The sequence below is a fragment of the Nematostella vectensis genome, chromosome 2 (assembly GCF_932526225.1).
Source record: "Nematostella vectensis chromosome 2, jaNemVect1.1, whole genome shotgun sequence".
Taxonomy (NCBI): domain Eukaryota; kingdom Metazoa; phylum Cnidaria; class Anthozoa; order Actiniaria; family Edwardsiidae; genus Nematostella; species Nematostella vectensis.
Window position 1 is genome coordinate 1,047,051 of NC_064035.1, and position 12,597 is coordinate 1,059,647.

Genomic DNA, 12,597 nt, shown 5'->3' on the forward strand with positions numbered 1-12,597 from the left:
TATACTATCTATGTATAAAATTAACATAAAAATAGGGCGCGAAATTTGAATGGCAGAAGAAAGGCAGAAGAAAGGCAACACGATATTTGATGTTACGATGGGGAGCTTCGATGGCGCAGAAACCTGTGAACTTGTAGGCAACTTCCTTCTCTCCCAACTTCAGGACCTCAATATGAACGTAGGACTCTACCGCGACGACGGACTAGCCATCACCAACGCCACACCCAGAGCCACCGAAAACCTAAAAAAGGAACTATGCCGCATCCTCAACAACAACGGACTCCGAATCACCATTGAGGCGAACAAACAAGTTGTCAATTTCCTAGACGTCACCCTTGACCTAAAACGTAATGCACACCAGCCTTATACAAAGCCGAACTCCTCGCTACAATATGTCCACCGTGAGAGCAACCACCCGCCCTCCATCACCAAGAACATCCCTGCTGGTATCAACAGACGCCTATCTGCCCTATCTTCAGACCAAGCCTCCTTTGACCAGACCGCGCCACCTTACCAGAAAGCACTCGACGATAGCGGATACAACTACACGCTACGCTACGAACCCAACACCGTAACCAACCATAAAACCCGCAAACGCAACAACATCCTATGGTACAACCCGCCCTTCAGCAAGAACACCAGCACCAACATCGGCCACAGATTCCTCACCCTGATAGACAAACACTTCCCGAAAGACAACCACCTCCGTAAAATCTTCAACAGAAACACCATCAAAATCAGTTACAGCTGCATGAACAACACCAAACAGATCATCGACAACCACAACAAGCGCATCATCACCGCATCGTCGGCTACCGAGATCACCAGCTCCCCCCCTACCACTACCAACAACAAGACATGCAACTGCCGACAGAAAGACACCTGCCCTCTAGACGGAAACTGCCTACAGACATCTGTTATCTACCAAGCTACCGTAACTCGAAAAGACAACAACACCTCGGAAACATACGTCGGGCTCACTGAAAACAGCTTCAAGACCAGGTACAGAAACCACACCGCATCATTCCGACACGCCAAACACAGAAACTCCACCGAACTCAGCAAACACGTCTGGACTCTCAAGGACAACATGATTGAGTACTTTATTTCATGGCGCATTCTTTCTTCCCACTCCGCCTACAACAGTACCACTAAGCGTTGCAACCTCTGCCTCAAGGAAAAGCTGACGATCATCTGCCAACCCAAACTATCAACTCTAAATAAACGCAATGAACTCGTGTCCTCGTGCCGCCACAGAAACAAAGCCCTGCTACGAAAAAATTAGAACTGTTAATCCCGTCACCGTTAATTTTTCGCGCTATCAATTTTTCACACGTTCCGCACTGTTAGTTTCCGCCCCGCATATTTAATGTAAATCGCTATTGTTCCTCTTACCGCCTTAGCTAAAACTATCAGTCTATTATTATGCAAATTTCAATGTTAATAGTATATATACGATGGTAGGAATATTCTCATTAAATCCCCTGATGAGTGGGCAACCACGAAACAGACCTGTAGGGAAACCTATGTAGTTTGTATTTTTCTCAAACTAACACTATACACCGCTCTACTTTCGAGTATTGAGCACTTTCTATGAAAGCCTTCAACCATCATTTTATATATATATATATATATATATATATATATATATTTCCGCGTAAAAGATTGATATTAGTGGCTTATATATATATATATTATTTACCAGCCTGGAGGTCCGTATCGTGAAATAAACTTTCGTCAACAGAATTTCCAACTATGATTACCTTATGGGCTACGGGCTTACAGTCGCATGTGGTGAGGTTTCGCTTCTAACTTTCGGCGATGTTCGTGAAGATTTTGTTTGATCATCCAATCAGGGAGACACAACACCCTGATCCAATAAACTCCATATTGTATTTTCATGGAACGCTTTTTACTCTCTAGAAAAACAGAACTTCCATCAATAAAGACATTCTATGAATTTTGACCAACAAAAATAATTAAGTCCCGATTTATACTACGATTTCAGATGGAAACCGGACATTGGACACCGGACCTCTCGGAGCCTATCAGAGCGCGCCGTTTTGATGGATACCGGACCCCGAAAAATTAATTATGCTTTGTCGTATTGTTCTTTTTTTAGCTTTAAAAATAATACACGAATGACTATTTAATGTGCGAGAAAAGCAGTATTTTCAAGACTTCAAGAAATCCGCAGTTTTTATAAAAACATTTTTTTTGGAGGGGAAACATGATTTTGGCTTTGTTTCGTTTTTGTGAAGAATTGAAGTTCATTCATCATCTAAAAATATTGTAAATCAAAGAAAAATAAAGGCCTTCTTGTATTTAAATACATAACATATCATGGTCTCTTGAACCATATCAACACACAACGCCTACACCACACGGGAGTCGTGGTTATTTGCTGGCGGCTGCGCCTGTTTAGGCTTTGGTTTGCCTGTGTACGCTGTACAAGGCTTGGCTACTTAGGCGCTATTTTCAAAATGGCGCCGTCAAGGATGGAAATAAATTTACAGCGGCTTTTGGTTCGCTGTGAAGCGATGGCGGGGGATTATCAGGAAAAGAAAGAATGCTTAAACTGGAGACTAGAGAAGGTGAAAAGCACTGTTTTAGGGAAGCTAAAATTACTTTATTAGCATGAATTATTGAATATAAACCAGCTGGGCTGTTTCACTGAGTTTTGCTTTGTCATTGAAAAAAAAATTAAAAAAATAGCCTCGTTGAAAAACATATAGGCAGCTGTACTGCATAGTGTGCAGTTTTGTCAGAGCAATATTTTTTCACTATTTAATTACTTTTCATTTAAGATTTTGTGATGGGGTCTCTGCTTTTCTTCAATTGTTTAAGTACTTGATGGTACTCGTATTCCTATTACCTATTATCGGCCACCTAAAAAAATATATAACTTATATAATATTTCATGAACTAAAAGAACAAAGAAAAAAGTGACACACCGAGTTGAAAAAACAACGTCAGTGAAACATGTTTTCTAAAGCTTTTTCGATTGTTTATTATTTCGCTTAGCTAGGAGAATTCATCCTTTCGCACTGTAAGATAGCGCACGGAAAATTGTCTTTGAGTTGAAAACGCGAAGACGAAGAAATGCCGTAGAAATCTCCAATATTTACAGATCACATTGAAAATCGTTCAGCAAATTTGCCATTCTGTTGTTCTTTCTAGCCTTTGATTCAGCCCCAATTTCATGTGTTTTTTTATTGTTTGGGTCTCGGTCGCATGATTGTTACATCATCACTTCAAACTCAATGACATTAGTGGGAGATAGGAACAGAAGCTTGGTGATACAACTTGTTTACTGCACAGGTTCTTACATTGAGTCAAAATTCCAGCGTATTATTCCCAAAATGTCTATATTGCTGTTCTGTGTTGTGACTGAATTGTGATTTTATTTCTTCATAGTATGTATGTGCACTCCAGAACAATGCTAATGAGCTTAGTAAATCAGCAAGGTAATCTCATTATTTGCTAAGTTATAGTATGGCACAAGGGGAATTTATTAATTAAATGCCCCGCAACCGATAGCCTACCTGTAGGCTTTGATAGTTTCTCCTGCACGAAAACCCCGAAAACACAGCATTTGCATAACCCAGCCGCCATCTCGGATGATGCACTCTGCAGGGGTAGGTGGAAGAAAAATGCTTGGGGAAGGGGGAGAGGGGGAAAAGAACGCCTACAGGATGTATCGACTTTTTCACTAATATAACACATGACAAAAAATTGACAGCTAAATAACATGTCACATAATCCTTGTTGGCTAATCAGATTTGATTCTCGCAAAGTGCTGCGTGCAATTCAAAACAAAACAAACTCACATAGATAGAGCTAAAATCTTAGATAATAATCATATTATATAATGTGACATAATGTGTTATGATATAATAAAAAAAAAATAATGCAACATGTAGCTAGTCCCCCTAAAACGTAAAAATAGCACCTAAGACTGCTGATTTACTTGCAAACGATTAATGTAGGCTTTGCCTGTAGAAATTTCCAATTAAATACGGAACCTTTGAGAGTAGGCCATCGTGAGAAAACTTATACAGAACACAAGAATATTACGACAAATCCCTAGCTGGGAGTTGTGCGAGGAATTGGGGTTTTCTGTGCCTCGTGCAACAAATTTAACAGAGCGAGTCTGCAAGCCATACGGAAGTATTATTAGAAGAACACATACGTTTTATTTCAAATTAAAAGTTGCACTCACAGATAAGAATAGAGATAAACGCAGGCAGTCCCTAAATCTTCAAGAATCCCACTAGTCTGTTGCAAAGCTAATTATGCTCTTTATTGTTTAGTGAACATTATTACTAAAACGGAAGAGCTTGTGCTGTTTCTCTCGAGAGGCAATTTCAGAAACGGTAAAAATCATGCTTTTATCGAACCCTGTCAGCAACACAGCCATCACGTCATCTTTAGCTTCTAACAAGGCTTTCACAGCTGCCTCCTGCTCTTGTCTTAAAATAACGGGTTTGCATGTCGAATGAAGAATGTTTAGAGATTTTTGGATCACCTCCTCGGTAATCGCCACGTTGAATTGATAAAGGTATGGAGTGATGAGTGATGGGAGGTCGTTAGTCAATCAGATCGCTTTGTCTGTATACGGACAAAGTTCGAAATCAATGAATGAAAAAGGTGAGACAAAAGTATCAAAGCCTACAGGTACGCTATGCAACCGACTCCGCAGGTGGAGGTTGAGGGGACAATTAATCACTCAATTCCTGAGTTTCCATGCTATAACTTTGTAATACCATGATCACCGAGGAGATAAACTCACAACTATGAGTAATATTAGGTTGGATGAGCAAACACGGTTCAATGGATCAGAGCATTGCATATGCATTGTTCTTTTTATCCCTCTAGAGACCACCACATTTTCACGTACAATTCTCAAATCAAACAAAGTTGATTTACATAGTTGCTCTACAGTTTAGTTCTTTGATGTCATTAGCATGCATGTGTACAGCAATCAAAATCATCCCACATGGATTTAGTCTAACGTTGTTTAGGTATCACAAGATCAAATACACTGGTCTCTTGGCGCAGGGTCTATTCCTGCGCTAATCAGGAAGCTGCCTTCTATTTGTTTCCCTTTAGGAAACTAGAAGACAAGCATTTTGGTCCTAAATTTCTATCATGCACCGATGTAGAGGGAAATTTAGAAGACAAAAGATTCTTTTGTCTTTTTCTAAATTTTCCTCATTATTAATGCATGAGGGAAATTTAGAACCATCTATTGTTTTCGAGGGAATTTCACTAGTAATCGTCCCTCAGAAAACAAAAGAATCTGAGGTGATGGTATTATGTGTGAAACAAGTTTCTTCTCTAAGAGGTAATAAAAGCCCTTTTCATTCATTATACTTTATTTTCTTTCATCAGCAAACCGAGTCAAGATGCAATGAGTGATTACACCAAAAGGGTAGAGTTTTTGAAGGGTCTTGTGGAAACAGAGAAAGCGGTAATTAGCAATTATTTCTCGTAAAAATTCTGATAGGTCGCACTGTCATCAAACCCAATGTGTTTATATTGGCAATAAGCCCTTTTTTAATGTTTTGCACTAAATCAAGAGGATAACAGCAAGTTTTCCTAAAAACTGAAGGAAGTATGGGTCAGGAAATATAGGGCTGTAGGCTTTTGATAATAGAATACTCTAGTCTTTTTATATATATATATTTTCTAAACCAGTGCCACAGCACTAGCCTAAAGACTGCTCTCTAAAAAAAAAAATGAACACAGACGTCTTTTTGTTGATGTATAACCTCTGATTACAGTGTCTTGAAGGGATAAAAAATGCTAACATAAGTTTTAGGAAGGAAAACAGGATTCACATTTATTTTTGGCAAGGAAACAAGATTTTAGCTGCCACAAATAGGAACTGGAAAAGGGGTAAATTGCAACCAAGAAGGCTGAATTTGCTGATAAAAGCAGCAAGAAAACCATGTCCCAGACCCTTCTTAAGGACCTTGTGATTGGCTGGCTGTTAACATAGAAAAACACAAGTCTTGCATTAAGACCAGCTGTTTGAACCAACTGTCTTCAAAAAGGATGTTTTGTTGTTTCTCTGTCTTTTATGAACACTGTAGAAATAGTTTAACCCTAGAGTAAACCATATCCAATTAACCTGTCTCTACACAAATTTCATTGTTAAACAAAAAGTGAGTGGTTCTAGATGCAACAGTTTTATTTTCTCAGCAAAAGGTTTGAATGTTTTTTTTGAAAATTTTACATTTTATTCTACTCAAATAAATGAACTCCAAATCCACCATCTAGCTGATTCACTGGGAATTAATCAAAATATGTTGTGTGGATGTATTTCCCTTATTCCACGATGACCACACAGACCAGCTAGTTATTCTACAGCTTGTCTGTAGTTTTAATAGTCATACCAGCTAGTTATTCCGCAGCTTGTCTGTAGTTTTTCTAGTCATACTTGCTAGTTATTCTACAGCTTGTCTGTATTTTTTCTAGTCATACTTCCTAGTTATTCTACAGCTTGTCTGTAGTTTTTCTAGTCATACTTCCTAGTTATTCTACAGCTTGTCTGTATTTTTTCTAGTCATACTTCCTAGTTATTCTACAGCTTGTCTGTAGTTTTTCTAGTCATACTTCCTAGTTATTCTACAGCTTGTCTGTAGTTTTTCTAGTGTCATACTTCCTAGTTATTCCACAGCTTGTCTGTACTTTTTCTAGTGATACAGTACTTCCTAGTTATTCTACAGCTTGTCTGTAGTTTTTCTAGTGTCATACTTCCTAGTTATTCCGCAGCTTGTCTGTACTTTTTCTAGTGATACAGTACTTCCTAGTTATTCTACAGCTTGTCTGTAGTTTTTCTAGTCATACTTTCTAGTTATTCTACATCTTGTCTGTAGTTTTTCTAGTCATACTTCCTAGTTATTCTACAGCTTGTCTGAGTTTTTCTAGTCATACTTCCTAGTTATTCCACAGCTTGTCTGTAGTTTTTCTTGTCATACTTCCTAGTTATTCCGCAGCTTCAAGTCTGTATTTTTTCTAGTCATACTTCCTAGTTATTCCACAGCTTGTCTGTAGTTTTTCTAGTCATACTTCCTAGTTATTCCACAGCTTGTCTATAGTTTTTCTAGTCATACTTCCTAGTTATTCTACAGCTTGTCTGTACTTTTTCTAGTCATACAGTACTTCCTAGTTATTCTACAGCTTGTCTGTAGTTTTTCTAGTCATACTTCCTAGTTATTCTACAGCTTGTCTGTAGTTTTTCTAGTCATACTTCCTAGTTATTTTACAGCTTGTCTGAGTTTTTCTAGTCATACTTCCTAGTTATTCCACAGCTTGTCTGTAGTTTTTCTAGTGTCATACTTCCTAGTTATTCTACAGCTTGTCTGTACTTTTTCTAGTGATACAGTACTTCCTAGTTATTCTACAGCTTCAAGTCTAGTTTTTCTAGTCATACTTCCTAGTTATTCTACAGCTTGTCTGTAGTTTTTCTAGTCATACTTCCTAGTTATCCTACAGCTTGTCTGTAGTTTTTCTAGTCATACTTCCTAGTTATTCTACAGCTTGTCTGTAGTTTTCTAGTCATACTTCCTAGTTATTCTACAGCTTGTCTGTAGTTTTTCTAGTCATACTTCCTAGTTTTTCTACAGCTTGTCTGTAGTTTTTCTAGTCATACTTCCTAGTTATTCTGCAGCTTGTCTGTAGTTTTTCTAGTCATACTTTCTAGTTATTCTACAGCTTGTCTGTAGTTTTTCTAGTCATACTTCCTAGTTATTCTACAGCTTGTCTGTAGTTTTTCTAGTCATACTTCCTAGTTATTCTACAGCTTGTCTGTAGTTTTTTCTAGTCATACTTCCTAGTTTTTCTAGTCATAGAATTATTCACAGATCTTACTGATACTGGTAGATGGTCTAACTTAAATGTTTTTACTTTTACATGACTACAGAAATCCACTAGTGATAAGGCAGTCACTAGCCATCATTTATCCAGATCGTCTGCCCATGCTAGCCTATTAAGCGATAGACCACCTGCAGATAGAGTCCAGGAATTGCATTTGAAGACAAAGTCAAGACTGGACAAAGAGATGAGAGATGAGCTGCTCAGAACTGGTAAGTGATGTATTTTAACTCCCCTTGGTTATGGCTTAGTAATATAGAGATAAAAAAAAATTATGAATTTTGTTTTATTGTGAGAGAGTCCTTTACTTCTCCTTATAATGAAATTTGAAAATAAATTGGCTAAAAAATCAGACTTATGCTCAAATCACATATTCTTGTTTTATTATCTTTTAGAATCAAAAACAGATGTTGGAGGAGTTAGAAACAGAAGGTACTGTATGATGAAGAATCAGATTACTTTCAAAAAGCAAAGGGCAACATTTTTTTTATAGAACATGGTATGGATTTGCTCATTTTTTATCACACCGAAATTTTGGCTTGCTGTAATTAAGTATGATAAGAAAAAGCCATCTATACCCCTATATTTGATCACTGTGAGAACCTCGAGAACCATCTATACCCCCATATTTGATCACTGTGAGAACCTAGAGAACCATCTATACCCCAATATTTGATCACTATGAGAACCTCCGTAACCATCTATACCCCCATATTTGATCACTGTGAGAACCTGGAGAACCATCTATACCCCCATATTTGATCACTGTGAGAATCTCGAGAACCATCTATTACCCCCATATTTTATCACTGTGAAAACCTCCGTAATCATCTATACCCCCATATTTGATCACTGTGAGAACCTCGAGAACCATCTATACCCCCATATTTGATCACTGTGAGAACCTCCATAACCATCTATATCCCCATATTTGATCACTGGGAGAACCTAGAGAACCATGTATACCCCCATATTTGATCACTGTGAGAATCTCGAGAACCCTCTATACCCCCATATTTGATCACTGTGAGAACCTCCGTAACCATCTATACCCCCATATTTGATCACTGTGAGAACCTCGGGAACCATCTATACCCCCATATTTGATCACTGTTAGAACCTCCGTAACCATCTATACCCCCATATTTGATCACTGTGAGAACCTCCGTAACCATCTATACCCCCATATTTGATCACTGTGAGAACCTAGAGAACCATCTATACCCCCATATATGATCACTGTGAGAATCTCGAGAACCATCTATTACCCCCATATTTGATCACTGTGAGAACCTAGAGAACCATCTATACCCCCATATTTGATCACTGTGAGAACCTCCGTAACCATCTATACCCCCATATTTGATCACTGTGAGAACCTTGAGAACCATCTATATCCCCATATTTGATCACTGTGAGAACCTCGGTAACCATCTATACCCCCATATTTGATCACTGCAAGAACCTCCGTAACCATCTATACCCCCATATTTGATCACTGTGAGAACCTCGAGAACCATCTGATTGGACAACAACCTTATTTATTTCTTGGTTAGTATTAACCTGCTTTCTAGGAACCCGGCCCAGAAAATTAGATGGTCATACAACAGATATTGAATATCTAATGTTTCATAGAAGGAGAACAGTTTGTGTCTTTAGTGGTTATTGTTAAATTTCTACTATCCTCTAAAGAATGCTTTGTTATTGGGCTTTTATACCGCTAGCGCTTTTCTTAGAAAAGGAAAAGAAATGAAAAAGTTGAATGGTATCTTGCGCGATCCTTTTGCCTTTTCAAACAATATTCAGATTAATGGGATTGAACAAAAAAGATTTACATTTTTTTTTTCATTTTTTTTGATAGAGCCGGTAACACAGATAACGAGGGAAAAGAAGAAAGCATTGATGCAGTGCTGCAATATCATCAGAACATGCAGGAAAAAATAGCAGAGGAGATGGTACTTATGGCCCAGAACATGAAGCACACATCCATGATGGCGCAGAACATCATCCACAAAGACAAACAGGTATGACTCATCACACATGACTCACATGACTCATCACACATGACTCACATGACTCTTCACACATGACTCACATCACTCATCAAACATGACTCATCACACATGACTCATCACTAATGACTCACATGACTCTTCACACATGACTCACATCACTCATCAAACATGACTCATCAAACATGACTCATCACACATGACTCATCACTAATGACTCACATGACTCTTCACACATGACTCACATCACTCATCAAACATGACTCATCAAACATGACTCATCACACATGACTCATCACACATGACTTATCACACATGACTCACCACACATGACTCACATGACTCATCACACATGACCCAAGCATGACAAATCCATACACATGACTAAAAACATACTGCTCACAGATCCATGATGATACCAAACATGACACATCCATACACATGACTCAAAACTCACTCACAGATCCATGATGATACCAAACATGACACATCCATACACATGACTCAAAACATTCTCATACATACGTGATGATACCAAACATGACACATCCATACACATGACTCAAAACATACTCATACATCCATGATGATACCAAACATTAGACATTCTAACACATGACTCAAAACTCACTACATCCATGATACCAAACAAGACACATCAATACACATGACTCAAAACATACTCTACATCCATGATGATACCAAACATGACACATCCATACACATGACTCAAAACATACTCATACATCCGTGATGATACCAAACATGACACATCCATACACATGACTCAAAACATACTCATACATCCATGATGATACCAAACATTAGACATTCTAACACATGACTCAAAACTCACTACATCCATGATGATACCAAACAAGACACATCAATACACATGACTCAAAACATACTCTACATCCATGATGATACCAAACATGACACATCCATACACATGACTCAAAACTCACTACATTCATGATGGTACCAAACATGACACATGCAGCAATTATCATATACAATATGATTTCAATACAAAACGTGGCATTCGCATTCAAGTTTATTTTTATTCTTAGCTAACGCAGCGCATCATTGTTCCTGAAAACCTGTGTAAATGTATTCAAATTTGTGATACGAGTTTGTCGGATGCTTCAGGTGCTAGAGGCCTCAACCCGCCTCGCAGACTGCAACCTTTCTAAACTAAAACACGAGGCTGACCGGCTGGAGGAGATTGCCAACAGAAGGTGCTCGTTGTGGATGTGGATTGCTCTTTCCCTCGTCATGGCTGTATTCATCATGACCATTCTGTTTATCAAGATGTTTCCCAAGCGAACTTGACACTATCTTATTTATATGGAGGGGATTATGCCCAAGAAGCGTTTGGGAGCATGGGTTAGTGTGGCAAGAACGTGGTGTTTGCAGAATGGTCCTCAAAAAGCAGAAGCCATCAAGGAGCCGGGGATAAAAGAATGCATCATGCGGGAGCAGGTACGAGGATGGGGAAGCATACATGGCGAGCCAAATGGACCCGATTTCCTAGAATTAAACATTCATTGGAATAGATTAGCACAGGCTCATACATGGCGAGCTAAATGTACCCGATTTCCTAGAATTAAACATTCATTGGAATTGATTAGCACAGGCTTATACTTGGCGAGCCAAATGTACCCGATTTCCTAGAATTAAACATTCATTGGAATTGATTAGCACAGGCTCATACATGGCGAGCTAAATGTACCCGATTTCCTAGAATTAAACATTCATTGGAATTGATTAGCAGAGGCTCATACATCGCGAGCCAAATGTACCCGATTTCCTAGAATTAAACATTCATTGGAATTGATTAGCACAGGCTCACACATGGCGAGCCAAATGTACCCGATTTCCTAGAATTAAACATTCATTGGACTTGATTAGCACAGGCTCATACCTGGCGAGCCAAATGTACCCGATTTCCTAGAATTAACATTCACTGGAATTGATTAGCAGAGGCTCATACATGGCGAGCCAAATGTACCCGATTTCCTAGAATGAAACATTCATTGGAATTGATTAGCACAGGCTCATACATGGCGAGCCAAATGTACCGATTTCCTAGAATTAAACATTCATTGGAATTGATTAGCAGAGGCTCATACATGGCGAGCCAAATGTACCCGATTTCCTAGAATTAAACATTCATTGGAATTGATTAGCACAGGCTCATACATGGCGAGCCAAATGTACCTGATTTCCTAGAATTAAACATTCATTGGAATTGATTAACACAGGCTCATACAAGATTCATTTACTTCTACTGTAACCGACGACTGATAGTACATTGATGAAAGTTGATGTGATATGGACATGTTTTGAATGTACATCCAGCCGGAAAGAGGTCAGCTACATAGTAAAGAGAAATGACATACATATAAATATACTTCATTTTAAAAACCCAACTCGTATTGTTTAATAAATAGGCGTAATTCACAGCTTTTGCACTGTATTTGCTTTATGAAAACACAATGGGAATAGGGGATCATGTCCTTATAACCACCCCTCTGCTATGGGCTCTTTGGGTTTTTTTTCAGGAAGTACAGTCAATCCCTGATTGCGGGGGGGGGGGGGGGGGGGAACCAGGCGGAGGAGGTATACATCGAGGAGTATGAGATAGATGGAGAGCTGTGATATTAGGGTTAACGCAAGGACATGTTCATTATGACAATTA

The 12,597-nt window shown here is 38.6% G+C and overlaps 1 protein-coding gene across 1 annotated transcript; it reads left to right on the top strand.

The window, feature by feature from the left end:
* The first annotated feature begins 2,441 nt into the window (after nt 1-2,441).
* LOC5509097 (vesicle transport protein USE1) lies at nt 2,442-12,361 on the top strand. Its single transcript, XM_032377996.2, has 7 exons — nt 2,442-2,594; nt 3,418-3,467; nt 5,395-5,473; nt 7,931-8,093; nt 8,277-8,313; nt 9,743-9,905; nt 11,046-12,361. Exons 1-7 carry the CDS (start codon nt 2,484-2,486, stop codon nt 11,226-11,228), a joined length of 786 nt encoding a protein of 261 aa, XP_032233887.1. The 5' UTR covers nt 2,442-2,483; the 3' UTR covers nt 11,229-12,361.
* Nucleotides 12,362-12,597: the final 236 nt, after the last annotated feature.